Here is a 23961-nt window from a genome sequence, read left to right as displayed (position 1 = left end):
ACGAGAACACCCTTGGTTGGATGCAGCAACCACCCTGGGGGGAGAGGGGAAGGCTGGTTGACCACCGGAGTGGAGCAGGAGTGTATGGCCTCCAGCCTGGCCTTTTCTTGGTGTTGAGTCGCGAGGGGACAGGCATCCTTTCCTCTGTGTGGGCTTACTGCTTCCCGGCGAGCCCGGTCCTTGGTCCTCGCACCCACGGGGAGCTCCCTCTCCTGCTGGGTATGAACCCACTGCCTGGCCTTTGGTCAGGAGACCTGCCCTCTCTTTGTGGCGTTCCTGGCTTGGTGGTGGCACTCCTGGGGACCAAGAAGAAAACAGAGCTGCTGATTTTCTTCCATTGTATCCTTCCCCACTTCGCCCCCCGCCATCGCACTTGACCCGTAGTCTTGTCTCTTCTTGGATCAAAGCATAAGCTGGTGGTGGGTTTTTGTTGGCTGTGTTTTGTTGAAGGCACCAGAGCTTGCACGGGTTAATTCACCTGGATTTGGCCTCTCCCTTCTGTGCCGTGTCACACACGTCTGTGCTTGCTCATCCTGGATGGCTGAATGTTTTAGGTTTAAGCCCTTAACGGGAAAAACTTTCCTTAGTGGAACAGCTTTAGTCAGCTCAAGCTGCTTAAATGAATCTTATTAGGTGCTGGAGTGTGGCGCACACTTGCAAGGCTGCTCTTTGGAGCTGCTTCTTGGTGGGTTACGCCGAGGTGGCCAGAGCCAGAAAGGTGCTTGTAACAGGAGTTAGCGAGGAGACCTTCTCTCGGGGTTACGTTTCTGACAGTGACAGCTATTGAATGGTAAAATTCCTGCTGTGATGATTTTAGGGTTTGACTTGAAAGCCTGGAAATCCACAAAGTGTCACTGAAGGGGTGAAATTCCCTCGTCTGCCCTCTTTGCTGGGCTTCGACGGAGCGGCGCAGGGAGCAGAGCCGGGGTTTGGAGAGGCTTTGAAACAGAATGGTGAAGGAGGGCGCGGGACGAGCTTTTGGCTGCGTTAGCTGGCTCATCAAGATCGCTCGGGGCCTGCGTGCTTCTGCACAAAGAAGCTTTTCATCCAGGCTATGAGACATGCTGACCTGGTTCGATTTATGAGAGTTTTGATTCCATCAGTGCGAGCGTGTGCGTTTGGGAGGCAGGACAGAACGAGAGCATTTTTCTCAAAAAGAAAATCCCAGTTCGTTTTTTATCAGAAGCCTGAGGAGGATGTGAGCAGGTGAGCAAGGTCTGCAGTTGCTGCAAAACCCTGATTTTTAAAAACAAACCAAAGAAATCTCAATACTCAGTGTGGAGGTGGATTTTAGAAGAATGTGAAAGGCTCCTAACCATGGGGTCCTGAGTCCTTGTCTCCTGCAAACCCCGGCTGCTTCCCCTTAGTGTCGCCACAGCAGAATGAACCAAGCAGGGCAGTTGTTTGCAAGTCGGACGGAGCTCTGGGTTCCTCCAACCTGCCCTGCTCTCTGGCTGGAGTGAATACTGGTTTTATTCTATCGTATTAATGTTGGAAGAAGTTGCTGGCATTTGCTTCTAGAAGCTATTTTTACGGCCGCATGTAATCTTCCGAAGTTACGCGATACCTCTTAGGTGTCTGGGTGCAGGAGAGGTCCGAGCTGAGATTTTTTTTTTTTTTTTTTTGGATGGAAAGCTGAAAGGCTCCTCTTGGCAGAAGCGCGCCAGCCCCACGCAACCCAAAGGCACCTTTCCTCTCCTCAGGAGGGCAGGCAGAGCGTTTCTTCGAGCATGTCCCTGCATGATCTGCCCCGCCGCTCTCAGCTGTTCGCAAACACGTGTCTCCTGCTCGGCGGCGCCGTGAGCTGGACCCCGGCCATGGTTCTGGGGCTGGAGCTGATCTCTGGTGGGATTGCTCGGGAGAGGAGAGCCCAGTTGCTTTGAAGTTGCTGCACTGTTTAATATTAAAAGTCAGCGGTATTTGCTTGCATGTCTCGGCCAGGTCAGTTTTGTCATGGGGTGTGTTTGCACAGTGAGAGCTTGTTTGGAAGAAAGCAAGAGAGGCCAAAACCAACCCGACACTGGCATGTTTTGCATCTAATTAGGTTTTGGTTCTGGTTTGCTGCGTTCCACGACATCCTTTCCTGAGAACTGGGGATTCGTCAGTCCAGGGATCCTTATCCTGGCGGTGGAAACACCCTGGGTCACCTCCTGGGCGCGTGCGCGGGGCTGAGCACAGCAGGGCTGCAAACGCTGTTATAATATAAATAAATAATCACAGTCCAACTGTGACGGTCGCACCCAGAGAAATGCGGCGCGGCAGGAATACTGAGCTCAGAAATGAGCCGTGACATTATTTTAGGCTTGGAGACACTTTATGAAAAGTGATTTAAAGGATTGCAGCTGTTCAATTTCACAGATGAGGCAAGTGAGAGGGGATGTTGTGAAGGGGCAGAAGGCAGTGGAAGCGGGCTTGGGCATTTTTCTTTTCCCATCGTATAAAACCTGAGGGAGTATCCAAGAAAATGAGGAAAAAGACTCGTTTCAAGTGAACAAACAGAAATATGCTTTGTACATACGGGCACTATCTCCCAGCAGCGTGTTCCAGGAGCTATTGCTGAGTTCGGAGCTGGCAGAGAAGCTCCAGTACTGGTCGAGTGAGGATGTTTCTTGGCTGGTTTCGCTCTTAGGTGCCAGCTATGGGCAGGGCTGTGAGCCCGTGGGTCTGATCCAAACCGAGCTCTGATGCAGCAAACAGGCTCTTCCGCGGGGTAGGTTGGTCCCCATCCGTATCGGGGTGTCCTCCTCATCCTCCTCACTGAGAGGTATCTGGTCCCAACAGCTGCCAGGGAGGCAGCACGTGAAAATGGTGTGATATTTTATAATGACGCTAGATTTAATTCCATCTTCCTAAAAATTTATTAGTAAGAAAAACTTTTAAAGGGAAGAAGGAAGCTTAGTGAAAACGTTCTGGTTTGTTTGACTTTCTTTGCGTAAAACTAAAAATCACCAATAATCAAGAGTTTTTTCTAAGAGCACTGCCAAACTGTGGTTCTTGGCCAAACTGCAGGGGAAATGTTTTTGGTTTCCATATTAATTAGCTGTAATGTTGGGGTGCTTAGTTGACTTCTGTCATGTTCAGCTTGGGAACAGAGGAATTGTTTGAATGCTCTGTGACCTTTAGCTAAAGGTGAAAAAGCACATTACTTACACGCTTAACCTTCTAATGTGTCCGAAGTTCATGCTCTCTCAAAGGAAACTTTGACATGAAGGACATTCATTTTCAGGCAACCTGTGGATATTTTCTGTAAACAGATCAATTTCCCTGCGTAGCACATGTCCCCCTTTCCTTTTAAAGCACCTTCGTGATCAATATTCCCTGGGGACAGAAGGGTTCTCCTCTCGTCCTCCTCCGTGAATCCAGTTTCTTGCTGTGCCCTCCTTATCGGTCATCCTTCTCCTGCGAGGGCCCTGCCGTTTCAGCGCTGCGGGAGCGATGCGCTTGGGAAGCAGGTGGGGCTGCCGGCAGGGCGGTACCCGCCGCAGGAGGTGCTGGGGGTCGGGGCACACAAGGTGTCCTCGCGCGCTGGCTTCTGTGCCAAAACAGCTTCTACTTCTGGGGTGATTTTAGTGTTTTACCTATTAAGAGATACTGAATGGGTTGGGGGATTGGTAGGATTGGGGTGTGTGCACATGCATGTGAAATCGGTGCTCAGTTGTCACCTGAGTCCCCACTGGGGAGCACCATCCCCTCCCCGCAGAACAAGAGGCGCCCAGCACGCCTGCAGGGTGCCGTGTGGGCCTGTTCCCTGCACGCTGCTCAGCTGAGATGGCAAACGTGAGCTTAACCCCTCTGCTCCAGCTCCGAGACCTTCGTTCCCCCTCCCGTGCCACCTCTCCCGTCTGGGAACAGCTCCGTAGTTCCTTCATTGAACTCCCCATTTGTGAAACAGCACTTGCGCGGGAGCATCCCAGCCCGATTGCTTGGGGTTTTTTGGAACATGATGAGGAACTTCCTTCTCTGTCTGAACCAGAGACAAGGGTTTGGTGCAAACTTGTGTGTTGATTTGGTGTCCTAGCCAAATGGTGGCCTGGGGGAAATCGAGTGCCTTCCCTGCCCAGACTCCTCCTCCCAGCAGGGCGAGTTAAACCCCGCATCCTGCTGTGGAAGGTGCTGTAAGGAGACGCAAGCTCCTGAGATGGCAGGAGCTAGCTCCTCTCTGCAGTGACATGGTCAGCGTGGCACGGTGACACCAGGTAAGCCTGCAGAGAGCCAGTGCGTTTTGCGTTACAGGCATGAGGCGCCTTTGCCGCTGTGTTGGTTTTCCTTGGAGTAGTTATTCACACTTTTATCTGCTGGAAGCAAAATGCCAGTCTGTGTCGGAGCTCCAGGAACTTGCAGAATGGAAGTTTACGGTGCCAAATGCTAAAATCCCCCAGGCTGCGAGGAGCCTTCTCCAACCACCTCCGAGCGCAAAGAAAAGCCTCCCGCCACCAGCTGCGCAGCTGAGCAGGGGCCGGTTCGTGCCAGAGATTTGCATCCTGAATTCTGCCTGCTGGGCTCCAGCTAATGTTTTAAGGAATGACTTGGAAATCAGAAACATACCTTGGAAATACCGACACTGATCAGGTCTGTCGCAAGAACTCGGTGCGATCTCTCTTGAAGTACCTCGAGGTTGCCAGTGGAGGATTGCATGAGCTCCGAGCAGCTCAGCGGTGGATTTGGGAAAATTGGATTTCTGCTGTGGGACTGGGAGAGCATGAAGGTGAAGGAACAGGACACCTAATTCCCTGCCCTGGGGTCTCTCTCCCATTGCCAGGAAGGAGTTGGCTTACAGCAGTTTGTATTTAAAGCTCATTTTCCCTAGGATACAGCCTTTATCCAAAACAGTTCTTTTTCTTCAAGCTACTGTAAACTTCTGTGCTTGCTCCCTAATCTGCTTTTTGGATGTGATTTGATGCAGAGGGTGATGCTTTGCTCTTGGTTGATCTCGAGATTGTAAATCCACAGGGGAAGAAAAAACACTTGTTCTGCATGTGTGGTTTGGCAATGGTAGAGACCCACTAAAGCCACAAAGCGTTTGCCTGCGGTGCTAGCCTGACTCTGCCCACGTTGTCCCACCAGCCCACGGAGACACCTTCTGCGAGACTGGGGGCTCTTGCTGGTTGTCACTATCCCCACATTTATTTAAAATGCTGAGCAAGTCAGGTTCTTTGACCTGAAGGACTTGCTGTGGAGGTGTAAGGAGCGTAGGAGAGCTGAATGGGGGACGTGGAAAGACAAAAGGGTCCTACATGGACCTTCAAGTAGGTTATGGGTTGTGTGGGAGCATGTGTGGTGGGAGGTGGTGGGGACCACGCTGCAGAAGAGATGCGATGATGAACAGAATGACCTGGTGCCTTTAAGGTGGAAGTTTTTGGGTTTGTTGAGTGAGAAGAGAGTTGATTATCCCACATGGGTGTTTGTGACCACAAGTGGCTTGAGGAAGCAGAGCGCCAGGGGTGGGGAATGGAGGAAGGGCAAGACAGGTCATTCCCGGCTCAAAGGCGCCTGGATGTGACTGGGACAAAAGTCTTGTGATGGAGAGAGACTCAAAAGCAGCACTGTAATGGATGTTCTGCTGCTCTTTGGGCACCTCTGGCTGCCGGGGAGAGGGCTGGTGCCAGCACCCGGCACTGGTCAGATGACTGGGAAGCTACAGCAGCTGAGAGCTGTCCCCACCGAGACGTGACTTCTTCTCCATGAATGGCATATTCAGATGGGACAGCTACACGCCGCTGACAGCCCCGGTTTGCTCGAGAGGGCGTCGGGAAGGATGCGTTACTGTGCAGCTGGTACGGACGCTAATGGTGCTGGCAGCAGACGTGGCCCCAGTGCAGGGACGGCAGCAGAAACCAATGCCTTCCAAGAAGGGGCCACGCGCAGTGTGGTCACCTCCTAAAACAAAAGGCCAAGTCAGCAACATTTGAGAGATGGATGGCAGCGAGACCGTGTTGGAACAATAAGGGCATTTGTCTTTTCAGCACATGTTGCATCCCCGTAGGCAAGATAAAAATGCGTGTATTCAGCCAGGTTTTTATTACTGACCTTATCTTCAACAGTGGGGCTGATTGTGGAGGAGTTGTTGTTTGGTTTTTTTGTTAATTTTTTTTTTTTAAATTTGCAGTAAGCTCCTCCCAGGCTTTTGGGGAGGAAGTGAGGCAGACAGCGATGTACTTGTGGACAACCTGTTTTGATCAATAACTGCCTCCTTTGGACTTCGGCGGAGTTTTCCTGTAGCAGAGGATGGCTCCTGTTTGCTGGGGAGGCTGAGGGTGACACCACGCTGGTCCCCTCGCAGCCCGTGCTGTGGTGGAGCAATGGCTCTGCTACCACCCTGGTTCCTCCCAAACCTTCCCCCTTTCTCTTACCTGAATCGACTTTGGGAAAAATTATTTTTTTCCAGGCAAAGGCTAAAAAGTGCATTTCTCGGTCTGACGAGCAACTGCTGTGCTGCCAGTGCCAAGGGGTATCCAAGCACCGGAGAGTTTTTCCATTTATTGCTAAAATAGGTCACGCTCGCTGCTGGCAGAAAGAGGTTTGAAGAATCAACTTTTTTTCAAAGGTCAGGGTGTGTAAAGCAGGGGTGGGGGGCATCCCCGGTCTCCGGCAAAGCCGCTGGAGTGGTGGCCCTGTCGCTTCGGCCACCTCACCTTGGCCTGAAGAGCTGGTCTGCCTGGCTCGCAAGTGGCACCGATTGCTAGCCCAGCCTCCTGCCGCCCCAGGGTTGCATCAGGGGGCTCAAGAGGCAGCTTATTGCATGAATTAATTGCTGGGTGGTCAGAGGCCCTTGCAGGTTTCAAATCGGGATACGCTGCTTCATGCTGGCTGTGTGCTCTGAGGAGTGTGGGAAGCTCGACCTTCCACGTGCTCCCCTGGGGGACAGGGCGGCTCTGCAGACCGAGCCTCTGTGGTCGAATCTTGGCCACCATGTTGGGCTGCTCTGACTTGTGTGTCCCCTCTGACCATCCTTGTTGTATAGGGAATAGCTCTGGGCATCAGAGGCGTAGGGTGTTCTCTGGTTTGGGGAAACACCAGCAGAAAAGCAGGAGGAGGAGAGGGATGGAGGACGTGGCTGGTGCGGGCACTGCTCTGGGCATTGCTGTCTGCAGCTGCTCTCAACCTCTCCTCTCGCGAAATACCGGTGGAAACCAGGACACCCTGGTTGAAGGTGAGATGCGGGGTGGAACAAGGTCCCCAGAGCCAGCGGGATGATGCCGGCGGGACGAGAGGAGTGTGGGACGTGGCAGGGCAGCAGCTGTAAAGTGCCCAGCTCTGGCTCTGCGTGCCACCAGTGCCACGGCTTCTGGGGGCACCAGCCCCACTGCCTCACCCATCAGCTCCCAGCACGGCACACGTGCTGCTCGTGAGCAGCAGGAGCGGGCCAGGCATCCTCCTCTGAAATTAGATAAGGGACGATTTATAAATAGAGAGATAAATAGGGATGCTTTGGCATTGTTTTTTGCTCGCTATTCGGACCATGCCGTTATTAATCGGCCTCATTTAGGCTAAACGCTTGGGAGTGCTTCAGCAGAAATAGCACGTTGTTAAGAAATAAGGATTATTTGCAATGCAATGCTGGGCGAGCTCGTAATGAACATCCCACGACCTAATCCTTGGTGGAGGTGGTGTGGAGCTGGGATTTGCTCCTCGGTGAGCACATGTGGTGCCCTGGGCTGTTTCCCTGCCTGCGAAAAGTGACGAGGACAGTGTGGGGCAGCGGCTCGTCGCTGGGCGAGGGCTTCCGTGCCTGCGGAGCTCCGCAGGTGAGGTGCTGCCTGCGCCCGATGCTGTGATTAGAGGTGGCTGGTGGCACAATTGCCACCCTCCGCCGGGGAACCGGCCCAGCTGGCGGATGTGGTGTCTGACCCCGGGACCGCTCCTCCTCGGCGTCACTGCAAAACAAGAGCCGGTGGTTTTCAAGCGAAGCTGTCTTCGCAGTGAAACTCGGCGGGGAGCTCCAGGTCGCTTTCTCGGCTGAAGTCGTGGTAAGTGGCAGGGGACGGATCTGAACGCTTCGGGCTGCTCGAGCTGTGCTGCAGGTGCTCGTCTGGCTGCGCTCTGGGTCTCCAGGGGTTTGCTCCAGAGCTGTTTTCTGAGGAAGCCAGAAGCACTGGGCGTTTGTACTTGTTTTTGTGCTGTTGGGAGGAAGAGAGGAGGAGCAGTTCGCCTTTCTGTTGCGAGACCAGCTCCAGGCTTCCTTTCTGCAGGCCTGGTGTCTCTGGGGTCTTCTCCTCGGGGGCTAATTCTTCCAGCTGCGGGAATGCCGTCTGGATGGAGCAGTAGATGCCTTGTCCGTATGGATGTGCTCTATGCTGGAGCTGGGCGAGGAGGGTCAGAGCTGCTGTTGGCTGCGGCGTAGCGTTGTCTGGCTCTGCGTGCTGCGGGTCAGCGCCCGGGGGTGCTTCCAGCATCGCTCTCAAACCTCCCTTTCTTCCTCCGTGCTGGGGTCAGGCAGCCCGGACCCGGGCAGCTGTGGGCAGGGGAAGGAGAAATGAAGTGCACCAGCAAGTGCACGCGTTCAAAACAGAAAGCGAGAGAGGCAGAAAGGCGGCGCGGCTGCCTGCAGTTATTAGTTTAGTGTGTGGGTTATCCTCAGGTCAGGGGATGGCGCAGAAGATTTTCCTAGAGACATCGTGGTAGGTAAGGCAGCAGGCTGAAAGCTTACAAAAAATGTTTAAAAAAAAAAAGGGGGGGGGGGAGAAGGCTTTTTTGCCTTTTTTTCTTTTTTCTTTTTTTTTTTTTTCTTTCCTGCAGGGCCGTCTGTGTTTTTGTGCTGCTGAGGGTTTTTCTGTAATATTGCATCTAGTCTCCTGGCTTTAGAGAGTCTGATTAGCGTATCTAAATGAGCCTGATAGACTCGGGTTATTTAGGGTCAGAGGATTTTCCAGAATGGGGAGGGAGACGGCGCTCTTGGCGCTCCCAAATCAAGTAATAACACAACAAGACCTTGAGACAGGGATTGCTTTCACCAGCACCCCAGGCAGGGGCAGCGTGGACGTGTCCACCCTTCCTCGCTGGCAGCGAAGGACGCTTTCGGCACCTCTGGCTGGGCCCAAGCACCTCTTCAGTCTGCTCCGTGAAGGAGTGTGTTTTAATGAGGCTGCCTTTGGCTCTTTAGCTTTTTATTTATCTAAATGTTGGCCTTGTGCTGTTTGGCTCTGCCGGGGTGATTTATGGCACTGTAGGCACCTCGGTGTCCATCTTCGGTCATGCTGTTAGTGCTGGCTCAGCCCAGCCAGCGGCTTTTCGTGGTGTGGGGCCAGGAGCTGCTCAGAAGGACCCACTGGAGCCAGCTCTCATCAGGGCTGATTTCGGGTGGAAAGTGGCTGTATTGTAGTCTTTTTCACCCATAAGACCCTTCCTCACCAATCACTGGACCAGGCATCAGTCATGAGGTCTGTCTTCAGCATCATCAGTCATCAGCCTGCAACAGAAATGGGCTTGATGTAAGGGAGAGGGAATCAGACCCCTGTGTGAAGGCCAGGGGTTTGCAGCGTCCATGTGGGATGCCGTGAAATCTGCCCCTGGGCGCTTGTGGCTCCAGCTGACTGCTGAATTGCAGCGTGCGCTGCTGTGGGTACCCGAAATCTTCTGCTGTGTGGAACTGCAGTTCTGGTGATGGTTCCAGCAGCTGCTTGCCTGGGCTCCCCATTGCCTGGGCTCCCCGTTGCCTGCCTCCTGAGTAGCAGCTGCGCAGCCCCACGTCGCTGCCACATGTCCCTTCTCCGTAGGGCGGCCTGCAGCCCCTTCTCCGTGGGTCGCTCGGAGCTGGGGCAGTGCAACGTGGGGCTGAGCTGCCTCAGCCCTGAAGGGCTCCCCGATGTGATTTCATTCGGGCGATGTGCTCAGGAGCTAGGGCAGGTGCATCGGTTGAAACTGAATAATGTAGATTTTCCTTGTCATTTTTCTAGTTTTAGTTATCTGGCTTCACCCTAAGCTTTGGAGATGTGGCTTGCTGGTTGCAAAATGTCTGTTTCTTGCGTGCAAGGCTGATGGTCTGGGCCAGGGCAGCGATCCAGCGTGGTGTCATACCAGGTGGCTTGTGAAGGACAAAGACAGCATTGCATTTCTGCGACTGGAAGACGTATGACCCAACACTGCACTTGGGTGCCAAGCTGCTCCCAAGCGACAGGGATCCAGCCTTCCTCTCCTGGCTGGGTGCCTTCCACCGTTTTCCAAGTCTGCTCCTGACCTAGGCCAGCTGTTGCCCTTGGGCAAGTGCGGTTGGCCCGGCATCGGTGGGTGGGTTGTGGCAGGAGCAGGAGGCACCAGAGCAGGGATGTGCGGAGCGGGATGATGCTGGGGAGATGCTGGGGGACAAACGTCTGTGCTGGAGGGTGCAATCCTTCCGCCAGCGCTCCACAGTAGAGGCATTTTTGGGGGACCTCTGTGTCTGAACCGATTCTTACCAGTTCAGACAAGCTTTCCAGCCGCTTACGAGGCGGCTCGCCTGGCAGCATATGGATTTGCTTCTGTCGGAGAGGATGGATGCCCCAGGGACTGGCCTGAATAAAGCTCTGCCAGGAGAGCTGCAGAGGTGTGTGTGGGTCAGGGGAGGGTCCAGCCCTGACCATGGGAGGTGTGCGTGGGCTGGGAAGGTGTAACCCTGACCATGGCAGCTCAGCTTCCGCATCGCCCGGACATTCCGCAAACCCTCCGTGGCTTTGGATGGTCAGTCATGGGAGAGGGGAATCTCGGGCCTGTTTGTTTATTCTCTGGCTACACGGTTAGGGGGGACACAGTTCCTTTCACCCGGGGTTATATTTTGGGAAGTTGCTGTTTTATCAGGAGAAATGATAAGGTCTTGACATTGAGACTTCCAAAGTGATTTTTGGTTGCTTTGCTTTGGTTTGTTTTGGAAACATTCCCCCTCCTTTGCCTGAGTAATGAAGCTTAATTTCTATCAACAGAAGTAGAGAAGGTGCTCATCTTGCCTTTGCATCTCCTCCTGCCCTCTGCAAACCCTCCTCCCACCCTCCCTCCCAAACCTGTTGATGTGCCAGAGCCCCTGACTACCCGTGGTCTTTCTGCTTCCTTTGTTTCTATTTCATGACACTTACTGAATTTATGAAATTCTGCAATGCTTCCACAAGTACCTCTGTGTGGGAGCACCTGAACCACAAGGAACACCAAGGAGGTTGGTGTGAAAGGAACAAAGTCCCGACTGGAGGCAATGGGAGAATCGAGGGCACTGGAGAAGACACTCTGACACATTGACAGATCTGGGGAGGTGGGAGGGAGGGTTTGCAGAGCGCAGGAGAGATGCCAAGAGGGAGAGGATGAGCAAAAAGAAGAATTGTGAGCAAAAACCCGCAAAGCAATGGAGAGGAAAAGGAGCAACGTGTAGCTTGAGGCTGCCATGTTTTTAGTTGCATGATTTCAGGTGTCTTGTAGCTGCCCTTGAGCAGGTGCCAAGGCTGCGCAAGAAGTTTTAGGTCAGGATGGGGACAAAATGATGCTTGTGCTGCGTGCTTCGGCGGTGGGGAGCTCACGTGGCACCCTCTGGACACCGTTCCATCATCCCTGCCTGTGCTGGGAAGCTGCAGCGGCGCTGACAGCAAGGTGCCTCCCAGCATACGTCTTTAAAACGCTGCTAAACAAAATTTTGAAGCCTCTTCTGAATGCAGCTCGTAAACCTTCCCAGCATTTGCATTTTGAAAAACACAGCCATAGCTCACAGTGCAATTTACTGTAGTGACTCTCCGAGCAATTAAACCACCTACGTCCTGCCAGGTCTCCCGCGGTTCCTTTGACAGTTCATCACAGGGCGCAGAAATTTGTCAATTTTAATCCACCTCACTAATTTTTAGGTTATGTTTTCTTCTGGTGAAAGCAAACGCTGGTGCGAGCGAAGCGGAGCAGGTCAGAGTGAGTGGGTCGATGTCTGGAGAAGCAGGAGCTGGTGCTCGCCAGCCTTGCCGTCGGTGGGGCAGCCGGAGAGGCGTCTGCCATCCCGCCCCGAGCTAACGGCCCGCTGTAACGAGCTTCCCCGTCGCTTCGGGCCACGCCAGCAAACTTTAAGCTCCACCAGCAATTTTCTGACGGGGGGATACAGGAGGAAAAGGCGAAGCTCAGCTGAGTGTGGGCAGGGGGAAAAGGGATAACAGATGGTTCTCAGGACACACAAGAGCATTTTTGGGTTTTTTTTTTGTTTTTTTTTCTTTCTCTTAAGGGCACAGCCTTCAAGCCTCCCAGACAAGTAATTCTTGTTTATGCGCCCACAGAAGGTGATGGTCCTGCTTGTGGGCCTGTTGGCGTGGCTTCCCAGACGTGGTGTGTTTGTTTTTGTAGGTGGATGTCAGGACCTGCATTGCTTTTTTTTTTTTTTTTTTTAAACCAGGAGTGCAAATGTGGGGAAGCTCTTTGTAGGTAACAGTTCTGCTTTGGCTGGGGCTATAGGAGCTGATGAGCTCTTCCACTTTAGATTGCTGACTTTGTCCCATCTGTGGTTGGACATATTCTGTCCATATTCAGCACATATTCTGTCCTGAAGCCCCTCAGAGCCTCCTGTATGGATAAAGAAAAAGCAGCATCACCTTAACACCTCCCTTAACACCTGGATTTACAGCAGAAGTGGAACATCCCCATGAGGATGAGTAGACGCTGTTCCAGTAATGCCCTCCTTATGTTGCAAGAACCTGTCTGGAGACACCCCTTACCCCAAGGCCAAGGTCTGAAGTGGCCAGGCTGGAGGTGGAGACCAGGAGTTTGGGGCTGGCAGAGGTCACTGGTTCCTGGTGTTTCCCAAGATCAGTCAGAACAGAAAAGCAGCAGCATCACACTATTGCCTGATGCTGGGGAGAAATGAACCCGATTCCAAAAGCTGGCGCACCTTTCTAGGCTCAAGGAGAAGTCGTGGCCATCAGACACTACCGTTCCTTTTGCCTCCCCCATCTGATATTTGTCCTTTTCTGCTTTTGGGCGAGAGCCTGGGTGTGGGGAGGGGAGAAAGAGCTTTTCTCGGCTCTCCTGGACCAAGTGCTTACAATTTCAGTTTTTCTTCCTGGCTTTGCAGAAAGCTGCTATGCAAACATCTTGTTTTACCTTCTGGTGACCAAAGATGTTGGGCTTTGATATTCCCTTCTACTCTGCATCTGGCTGGAGAATGGCATCCAGTGCTCGGCTGCTCTTCAGCTTGGGAGAAGGGGTCTCTAGGTGCAGGTTGGTGCTATTTAAGCTCCCAAATCCTTTCTTTGCCTGACATGTGCCTTGTGGGGCACTTCTCCAGCTTCCCTACTACTGGAGCATGTCAGTCTCCACTACGGCAGATCAAATAATTTTTGTTGCAGCTGTTAGGGCTGAGACTCCCCTGCCCGCACCCCCAGCTGCATGCACGTGGGAGTTTGTTTATTGATTTTTTTTTTTTTTTTTTTTTTAGACTCTGAAATTTCTTTTTTCTTTTTGAGGGACTCGGAGCCTTTTTTATTCCGGTTGAGAACTGTTCAAAATAGACTGCCAGGTGGGATTGGTTCTTCTAACGTAAATGTGTCAGTGTTACCAGGGATATTCTGTGGCAGGGCTTTCTATGCCATAGCTGAAGGTCTTAGTTAATTAGATGATTAGTCTTCTGGTCAAGTATCTATCTGCAAATAAAAAAACAGCAGTTGAATGTAGCTGCTAAAATACTGTTGCTGGAATCAGTCTGTGGCACAGAGCAGGAGGGCTTCTTATTTAATTAAAATCAGGAACATACTGTACTGTACTCTCCAAGGGTCAAGGAACAAAAGGGACATACACATAATAAGTAGCAAACTGTCCTTTCAAACCGCTTGAGCTCAGCCCAGGGGAGCTGTGTTTAAAGGGACACTCTCAAGATAACATTTGTGATTTCTTTCTTTTTTTTTTTTAATTTTCTTTTTTCTTTCTTCATACTGCTGTGTGGACTAATGAAGCTGAAAGCATCCCGTGACTCTTCATTTTCTTCTTACCTGTTCTTCCTCTCGGATTTGAAGCTGTCATCGGGACCGCTCAGATGCCAAAAATCCCTGTGTGCGTGCCCGGTGGCAGGGCTGGGCTTGCTGGGGTCCCGTAGCAGGAGCCAGCCCACGCGCTGCCCCAGTCAAAGGCTGGAGGCAGGCTGGACCGGGGGCCGAGCTGCCATCCCAATACACTGCAGGCCTGGGGCTTCCTGGGAACCCTTTTGGGGGTGGAAACGCACTGAGCTGTGTGGTCCAACACCCAGTGCTTCACAGGAGCAGTATCTGTATGGTTTCTTCTGCGTTGCCGGGGTTCACTGCTTGCTTGAAAGTTGCCACCAGCCTAATGAACTCTTCTGTGTTTGTTTCTGCAGGACGTCGCGCTGTTGGAGTACCAGCACCATTCCAGGGATTTTGCTTCCCACCTCCCGCCGGGGTCTATCATGCAGCCGCAGCGGCGGAGGCCGTCCCTGCTCTCCGAGTTCCAGCCAGGCAATGAGAGGTACCGGCTCCCCGCGTCCCCCCCGGCCACAGGCATCCCGACCGCGTGAGCGAGCGTTTTGCGCAGCGCTGTGATGCGGAGGAGGGAGCTGTGTGAGACCTTGGGCGATGTTCTGTTGTGTGTCGGTACTGACTGCGCTCAGCCTCCCGGCCGGTCTTACCTTCGTTGTGCTAATGCAAGTGGCACCTTTGCCTTCTGGTTTCTTCCCTTGCACTGTCATGCATTTTTAAAGACATCTTAAAAACACCAAACAACAAAAAAAACCCCACCCCCCTCACTTCTGTGAAGGCACACGTCGCTGTGGCTGGTTGCATTGGCTTTCTTTAACGTAGAAAATAACGCTGTGTTGTCGGGTTCGGTCTGTGGCTCCCGAGGCTGAAGGGAGGAGTGAGAAGAGCTTATTTTCACTGAGCGTCTCCGCTTCCTCTTGTGCTGCTCTTCCTCCCCGCATTCATTGTTTTTGTTTCTCATTCTGCTTTTCCCTCGCAACTTTCTCCAAGCTGCTTTTTTTCCCCCCCGTCTACTCCCCTCACATCCATCCCCACGCCCCCATTTTCTTTCGTAGCCTCCCGTGGGAGGCCAGCAGCGTTTTTGGGTGCTGCGCAGGCAAGCGCTGGGTGGCTGGAAATGCTGTGGATGCTTTAACCACAGGAGCTGATCTGTTCTGAAGGCCATCACTCTCACTCTCTGTTTCGTCACAAAACGCTGCGCTCTCACAGTTTCTCTTCTGCATTTGATGCTTAGTGGTTTTGGAAAATACTGGCCTGGAAGTGAAATAAGAGCCTTGCTGCACTAGATTTAGGCAAAGCATTTTTTTTTTTTAATGCTTATTCCTTATTTGGGCTAAGAATAAATCCAGTGCAGAGTCACAGAGATGAATCTGTTTCTCTAAAATTATAATTGTTAGGGGAGAGGAGAAAGGCCTCAGGGTGCTGGATGCATAAGGGCATAGACGTGGACACAACTCTTTTTCTAGCGGCATGGGTTCGGCTTGGTGCTCGGCAGAAGCAAACCCATGGGAATTTGGAGGCAAAAAGTAGCCTCCGAAGTTAGTTTTGCATCAGCCCTACTGGATGTGCTCTTCTGGATCGTGCCTGGCGCACCTGGATGTGCAGGGGGCAGTGTCGCTTCTGATGAAGAGTAATTTATTGCAGCGCGTTACATTGCCTGGGCTTGCTTTGGTTTCTCAGCGCTTTGATTTCTTAGCACGGAGTAACACGGTGAAGTTGGAAGTGGGTCAGATTCAGCTAAATTTGGGGGAGATGGGTAAAGAGGACCCAGCAACATGCTCCTGCCTGTTTTCATTTTTCACACTAGTTGTGGTTTGCAAAATGGAGAACCAGCTCTGCTCTCCAGTAAAATGAAGGTTTCAAGGTCTGAATATGGTATTTAAAAAAAAAAAAGTTATCTTGATTCTTCCACGTAACTAAAAAAAAAAACCTTCAAGCCTTGGTGTCTGCTCTACCACCTGCCTAATCTGGTGTGGTCATCCACACGTCTCGCTTTAGTTTACAGATGTTTCCAGCTCTCCGCACTTATTTTTGTGTCGGCAATCTCACGAATGTGGGTAAATGTTAATCGAGGTTGTCAGGTCTAGATACCCATCTGAATGCTTATTGTGATTACTTTGCTTTCAACATGAATGGTGAAGTTTGGGCATGCTATAAAAAGAGACTTTTTTTGGTAACAGACCCAACTTACGTTTCATGCCTTTTCCCTGTAACATCCAAAAAATTGAACTTTTGCAAAAATAATACTGGGTAATAAAGCTAAAAATGACACTTCAGCTCAGTTGGCATCTTGTGCCAGAATATATAGGATTAGACTCATTAAAAAAAAATTTTGGGGTATCTGGGGATGCAGGAATGGAGGGGGGTCTGTAGAAATTTTTCATACAATATAATTAATTATTGAAGTAATCCAAACTGGGCGGCATTTGGGGTTGGGGAGGTGTTGGTCCATTTTGCAAAACCAACTACTGTTTCTCTGCATCTTTAAGCGCTGCACTTAAAAGTCGTATCTAGGGGGGCTTTGCTTTTTCATCTTTGTGGTGTGAGGATCCACTCTAAAATAGCGCCCGATGGGTGCTTGGTTCCTCACCTAAGGGTTCCTCAGGTACTCAACAGCCAAGACCCTGAAGCTTCTGGAGCAGGTTGGGTTGGTCATTGGTGCCCACCCCAAAAAATAGCTCTGGCTCTGCCTGGTGCAGAGCAAAGCCTGGACAAGGGAGGGTGGCAAAAGCAGCCGTCTCTGCAGCTGAGTCTCCTTGGCAGGTTCACGCCGGGCGCATCTGTAAGCACTTTGGCTTCGTTCCTGGGCTGGGACTGATGGGTTTGAGCAGAGGCAGCTGGCTCTCAGCGTGAGGGGCTGGGGAAGAAGTAACATCCTCATTGTGGGCACAGGGCATAAATAGAGCGAGGCACAGCCGTGTGCTGTGTCTGAAAGGAAGACCTTCACCTTGGTTCCCTGCCTGATGCCCCACCAGGCATGCAGTGGTGGTGGGCGTGAGACAATCCTCGCCTTGAAGCAAGTGTCGGTGGAGGGGAACCCTTCCAATCCCCCGCTGCTTCGGGAGTTCAGAGGAACCAGCCTGTCTGCTGTTGGTTGTGGTGGCCAACGCTCTTCCAGGAACACCCTCCTCCTTAAGGAAGTCAATTTGTGAGTCAGGTGCAAGTGGAATGTGGCAGACGGACAGTGCTGGGGAGTGAGCCCCGTGCGTGTTCCCAGATCCCTGCCCTGCCATCGCCATGCCTCGCGCTGATCCAGAGCACTGCCTGCAGCCTGGTGAGCATGCTTCGGCCCTTGGTCCCGGTTCCTCTGAGCCCACCTGCCTGGTGGGTGGCTGCTGTTTGCTCTCCTCTCCTGGAAACCCCAGGGATTCGCGTTACTCTCTGTTGGTTTTGGGGATTGTCCCCCAGTTTGTATTTGCCTTCACCTTGGGCAGATCTCCAAAGCCTCTGGAGGCTGCCTTTGCACGTGGTATTTGTGGCTTGACCCCATGGATGCTTTAAATGCTGCAGAAATCATCTGGGCTTGCTTAGATGGCATTCCTACAGCTTTGCAGGTCTTCTGTCTATCCTGGCTGTAGCTTTGTGGTAGCCACCAGGGTGGTCGTTATTTGTGGTCCAGCGAAAAGGAAACGGGTCATGAAGCATTTCACCATGGGCGCAGTGTTTTAATTATCAATCAGGTGTTGGTGGCGAAAAGCTGCTGAGTGGTAACTTGCTGGAAGGAATGGGGTGCTGAGATGGTCCCACATTTTGGGGCTTCTTGAGCAAGAAGCTCGTTGAATGTTAGACTCGGGCAGCTTGACGTCCCCACAGTGGAGCCTGGTGGGTCATGCAGGATGGGGAGAACCAGTTCCTGAAGTGTCACACCATCTTGGGCTCTCCTCCCTCGGTGGTGATGTGCCTCCTGCATCCCACCTCAGTTAACCCAGTTCTGCAGGAGATGCTGTGGAGTTGCAGGCTGCCCTTCTCCAAGTACATCAGCCTTGAGAGTCCTCGTCACCCCTTGGTGGATGGGTAGAGACTTGAACTCCCCGTGCAGCAATTCTGGCTTGGAAGAAGGAAGGAAAACTTGAACCGCTCTGAATCTGTTGCTATCGGGAAAGTTGGCTCTGTCTGTCGTTGCAGGGATGTGCTGCTTTCCTTGATGGTTTTTTGGGTAGCAGGCTTTTTCTTGGAAGGATCCGCAGCCTTCCCCTTAGCTTGTTTGGTTGGCTGTGCCAACTGGATTGAAGGAGCGAAGAGAAGTATTTCAGGATCTGCTGTTGGTACAAGTCGTACCATGAATACTTGCAGAGGAATGTCCTGGCAAGGTGACAAGGATTAAGGTTTTTTTTTCTCTTCTATATATATTTTGGTCCACAAAATAAGTGGGGAAGACTGGGTTGAGTGCTAAATGGCAGGTGCCAGTGGAATGAGGGGTCTGAAAAATCAAGGAACTGGGATTTTCTGACTTTTCATACACGTTGGGGTTTTAGAGCAAGGTTCTGTGTTAACGCAGGAATGCTGGGGTGGATAATGGCTTCTCTGGCAGAAAACCTGGCTGTAAATAAGCGGGATGCATGTTAACACAGTATATTCCACCTTTATCCAGAATAAGATGAGTCACTGTTTTCATAGGAGATTATTTTCCCAGTTCAGGAGATCATGCGCTTTTTCGGAGCCTTTCTACTTAGCAGACCTGAGGAGTTTGAAGAGTTTGCCTGGTGTTGATCTGAAGTATGACATTTAGGAGACGTTAAGCAGCTGCTGTGTATCTGCAGCCATCCGAGATATCCATGTGCAATATAGCATGAGAGCAGGCCTAATTACTGTGCTCATTGAATGTGATTAATCCTGCTGGCTGAGGAGCCCGGGGAGCGCTGGGAAGCCGGGGCTGGGACCGTGGCCACTGGAAATCGCGTGGAGCTCTCGGTCTTCATCTGTGCTGGGCCAAATGGCACCAACTGCTCCCGATTTAACAGCGTGACTGATCTGATTTTATTTATGGTCTTTAATTAAGTTTCCATTTTTAAAGGTGACCCTTTTCTCAGGAGTGAGCGGTAGTGCGGCTGAAATCCTTGCAACCATACATCTTCGTGTCTTTTCACACTTGAAGTGATGTTCTGGGAGCTGCATTTTTTTCCTCCCCATAAATGAACGTGGGAAAATAACGACCGGAAAGGGCAGATGTTGGTGTGTTGACACTTGGTGACAAGCCTCGTCTCGCAAGTGCCCTCTGCTCTGGTGTGGGCTGCGGGCATGTCCATGGGTGGGCGCAGAGGGTGACCGAGGCTCTGCAGAGGAGATGTGGAGACACTAGGCTTTGTGGAATGGACCAATGTGCCCTGGCAGGGACGTGTGAGGGCAAAGCCCAGGTTTCCCTTGGCTGGGATGGAAGAGTAAAAGTTCATGAAGCAACTTTCCCGTGCATAATCTTGGACCAGATTTATTTTGAGGGAGGAAAGGTGATCTTGCAACGTGTGCAGCAGGCCTGATGAAACGTGGAATGTCCCTGAAGCCATTAGTCCAGGGAGTGTTCCGGCCACCCAGGGTGGCCAAGAGGGTTTTCCTGTGGTGCGCCAGGTTTTGGATGCCTGGAGAATGCATGTGGGGGAGCTTGTGGAGAGACACAAATACTCCTTCTCCTCCTTGAGTGAGGCAGTGGCGATGTGTGGCACAGTGTTAAAGCTTCTGCTGGTCCTGTCCATGAATAATTCAGGCTCCGTCTATGAGGATCTTCAATATGCAAGTTTTAAATAAAGCATCTGCTCTCATCGAAATGGCAGTTGGCTTGGAAGAAGTTGGCTGAGGGGGTTGTGGCTGAGGCACAGCTACCTGCCCTTGTGTGGGAATGCACAGCTGGAGCATCATGAGGATGCACGTGGGACTGGCTGGGCACAGGCGCTCAGTCAGACCTGAGGACCTGGGTGTCCTTGAGCTGGACCACATGGTGAGCTCAGCATCCTGCTCGAGGCTGTCCCACACCTTTGCCTTGTGAAGACTCAGTCCTGCTGCTGGCAGAGGGTTGCTGAGGTCATGGGAGCTCCACCTTCCCCACCCAGACAGGCTGCCCTTCCCATGGCCTCTGTTGTTAAGTCGTGATGGTTTTTGTCCCTCCCCACCTATATGACAGAGGGAATATATCAGCTGTCCCTGTACGTGGTTTTCCAGCTGCCTGGTGGCAGGTTTGCTCCTACAAACCCTCCAGTTTCTCTCTCTAGCAAGTCTCAATTTGCCCAGTCTCCCACTCCGGCTACCATTAGCTGTAAAGTGGTTGCTGAAATCTCTGACAAATCTTAGTGTTGGCTATAAATAATTCACTTCAACACTAATGGTTTTCTGTATTACTTGCTCTCAAAAGCATTTTATTGTCTGTCTGTACCTGTGGGGTCTGGAGACTTTTTTTAAAGCTTATTTTTGGAGACAATTTCCCCCCAAACCATCTCAGCCAGAGGAAATAAACAGCTGCAGCAAGGCGATCGTTTGTCTTGGTTCTGGTTCCAAGAGACGGCGAGAGCCAGTTTTCCAGCCTGGTTATGTTGTTTGGCCCCATAATGTAAGGAACAACATTTGCGGATGGGAGCAAAACTTAAAATGTGCCCTTGGTGGGAAGTTGGTGGGAGCCAGCTCAGAGTCGCTGCTGGTGTTTTGAGCCCTTGGTGCAGGAGGCACGTCTTCGTGAAGTCAAGCCGGGTTCATGGGATGTTGCAGAATAGCCGTTGTTCCTCTGGCTGCCACCTTCTGCTGCTCAGCTGATGGAGAAAGGGGAAGGTTTGAAGAGCAGGGGAGGGTTGTGCTGCTCTGAAGAGCCGGGTGGTGTGCTCTTGAGGTGGGTTAGTGTGGTGGGAGAGTCCTCTTTGACCTCCCAAAAAGTTTGTATTTGCTCATTTCCCTCTGATTTGGCTTCAGCAAAGTAAAGAAGATAAAGATGACATCTATTTAGATCTCACCAGGGCTGCTCTTCCAGGCCCCAAGGGCAGTTCAGGATGTCTCATTTGATGCTCTCTCCCAGGAGAGAGATGCTCTCAGCTTCCTCTGTACCCAGCTAGCAGTCAACCCCTTTTTTCAGCCCATCTCTTGCTCATCTGGTTCTCGTGTAGGTATAACGTAGCAGATGATGTTTTCCCAGGTCCCAGTGACACGCACTCACTGGATTGAGTCACAGATGCCCCACACTTGCCGTAGGATTTTATCCGCTCATACTTTCCTAATGCCCCGTGTGATCTGCTGGGGGAAGGGCCCCAGTGAATGAGTAATGCGGCTCCGCAGCTGGTAGAGTGCGATTAGTTTGTCACATTAGTAATAAAACCAAAGGTCTAATCTTGGGTTATCTTGGTCTTCCGGACTCGGACCTGCCCAAAGCAGAGCTGTGGGCGGATGGCTGGACGTCGGGGCAAACCCTGGGCACCCAGGCTCGGTGCGTCAGCAGATCTCACGCCGCTCCGCTTGTTTAAAGTCGTTCAGTGTTTGTGGCGAAGGACTCCAGGTGAGGACTAACCTGCCCCACTTCATAATTAACGCTGGCTTTTGGTTTATTCCATTTAATCATGCATAATTCACATGCAATTAAAAACACTCTTTCCCTTCAGCAAAGTAGGAATCTCTGGAATAGACCAGCCAGGTGGGAACTATTTGGAAAATGCAGCAAAACCCCAAACTCGGTGTAACGGGAGGGTTTTTTAGGCAGGGCTATTTTTATGCCCGCAGCAACGTCATCGCTGTATAAAAGTCTGTTGTAAGGAGCTCGCTGCAGGTGTGGGTGTAAAGAGTGAGAGGTGTGAAGGCTTCAAGCAGGAGCGTTTGTATTTGCAGCCAGGACAGGCTGAGCGGGTTGTGCTGGGCAAAGCAATCTCGGGAGCGGCTGGAATTTCCAGTGGATAAAGTTAATAGCAGTTCCAATGGATGTGGAAATGGAAATAAAATAGCACCCTATAACATTGCAGCTGCTTTCCCCGGCGTGGCCCCTGCCTCGCTGTAAGTAACAGCCTTTGTAAAGCTGAGTGTTGCTCTTATCTTAAAAATACGTGCTTTTTTCTGAGCGTAGCAGTCGTGTCAGGTTGTGTTGGGTTCCTGACAACTGCAGAGGTCTCAGAGCTGTCCTGTGTCAATTACCAGCTTCTTGGAAATACGGCCTTAAAAAAAAAAAAAAAGTGAAAATAAATACATCTGATTTTTAATTGCCTCAGTACAGCGGAGCCTTGGGTGTTGGAATATTTTAACACCTGCCCAGCTCAACAGTTGCTTATTGTTAGTGGGTTTTACAGCGGAGCCCGCAGTGTCGGCGTGCAGCTGCGGGCGGGCAGGGTTTGCACCAGGGCTTGGGACAAGCCAGCAGGAAACTTGAGAGGTGCCACGCGATATTTCTGGGCTCGCTGAGGAAAAGCCGATGATCATCCAGTGGTGAAGGCGTTCGCAGGTGAGGCGAGCTGTCCTTCGCCACCAAGTTTAAGGGCTTTTCTGCTCTGAAAAGTTCCCTGCGTGAGCCGTGCATTTGCTTTCCCCTAGGCTGGCGGCCGGCGTGGCGAAGGCAGTGCCGAGCGTCCCTGCGCTCCCGTCCCCTTTCCGCTGGGGAGGAGGAAGAGGACGAGCCAGATTCGGTTTCTGTGTGTCAGCAGCAAAGCTGCTGCCCAAATCCCAGTGCCGGCCACCTGTGCCAAACCCACAGCAGCAGGGTTTGGCTTGCGTATGCTTTATGTCTGCTGTTGATGTTTAAATTAAAAAAAAAAAAAAAAAAAAAAAGAGAGAGGGAGAAAAAGCTGTGTCTTGCTCCCTGGAGCGGGGTGAAGTTTGGTGCGCTGCTGCAGGGGAGGGCAGAGGGCTTTGCCTGAGGTGGTGCCCCTGAGGAGGAGGCTTTCAGCGGGGTTCCTCCTCTCCCTGGATGCGGTCCCAAGCCGTTACAGCCACTGGATAGGCTCCCGCTGGCTCCAGAGGGCTCTGGGTCCTTCCCTTTTTGTCATCCCCTCTGAGATACTTAATTAGCTAGGTAAAAATGAACGTTAGCAGTTGCAGTTTGTGGGTGGGGGCCACGCGATGCCCAAGTTCCCCTCTCTGTTATGCTTGCTCTTGACAAAACGCATCCCCTCCCTTCCTCCTCCTCCAGGAGTCTCAAAGGCTGTTTAGTTTGTCGTTGTTTGGTAACTGGGGAGGATACTTCACCAGGCAGCTCAGGAGAACTTGAACAATCTTTTAAGGGAGAAGGGGAATAAAAGCCATTTTTTCCTCCAAACTTTGAATCTCCTGTGCTTCGCTTTTTTGTTTGGTTTATTTTTTTAAGAGACACTTCTGCCTGAAGTGTTAGAAACACACCCTTGGAGCTGCTGCAGCAAAGCTGATCCTTGGGCATAGTAAAAGGTTTAATGTATTTTTGTAGGATCCCTTTACAATTCCCACCAGAGAATCCTGCTAAGAAAAACAGAACTACAAAAAAACGTTTTACATTTGTTTAAAAAAAAAAAAAAAAAAGAGGCAAAACCAAACCAGATTTCCAGGTATTAACTGCATCATATTTAATGAAGGGATTTGAGCCCGACGTGACTTGTTGGAGCAGTTGCTATCACTGGATAACGTGCCTTTACAGCTTGCCAGGTCTGTGTCGGGGACGTGCAACTACATGTGGCCAGTTTCTTTCCTCCCCCATCCTGGAAAAATAAATCCCTACTGTCTAGCCATGGAGGAGTAGGCATTTTTTTCCCCCAGCATATAATCTTTGGTATTCCTATAGAAGATGCTAAATATAAACAGCAGTGAGGTACCTTTGACTAAACAAGCCAGACGTGGCAGAAGGGAGCTCTGCCTGGTCTCAGGGGTCACAAGGGGATTTATGGGCCATACTTGAGGATTTTCTGAGCTTTGGCTTGTTCTGGCCAGCCTGGCCCACGTTGGCAGGACAGGGAAGGCTCATACCTGCAGCCTCGTTCACTTTGCCCCGGTGTAGGGACAGCCACCCACCGCACATGGTGGGACGGGGGATGGCAGCGGGGCTTTCCAGGTGACATGGCGGCGGTGCTGAGGAGGGGGACAGCAGGGTGGCCTGTTGGGCTTGGAGGATGGCGGCGATGCTGCATCCTGTGTC

At 51.7% G+C, this 23961-nt stretch overlaps 1 protein-coding gene across 18 annotated transcripts in view; it reads left to right on the top strand.

The window, feature by feature from the left end:
* The window catches only part of NCOR2 (nuclear receptor corepressor 2), a 254224-nt gene that overhangs the window by 76164 nt on the left and 154099 nt on the right, over positions 1-23961 (top strand). For all 18 annotated transcript variants that reach the window (XM_063351296.1, XM_063351293.1, XM_063351289.1 and 15 more), the window contains exon 3: positions 14273-14400. In XM_063351296.1, coding sequence (XP_063207366.1) covers positions 14273-14400 — 128 coding nt within the window. The remainder of the gene's footprint in view (positions 1-14272; positions 14401-23961) is intronic.

Source organism: Chroicocephalus ridibundus, chromosome 13 (assembly GCF_963924245.1).
Source record: "Chroicocephalus ridibundus chromosome 13, bChrRid1.1, whole genome shotgun sequence".
Classification (NCBI taxonomy): domain Eukaryota; kingdom Metazoa; phylum Chordata; class Aves; order Charadriiformes; family Laridae; genus Chroicocephalus; species Chroicocephalus ridibundus.
The sequence above is the reverse complement of the archived record's forward strand: the minus strand, read 5'-3'. Positions and strand labels throughout refer to the sequence as shown.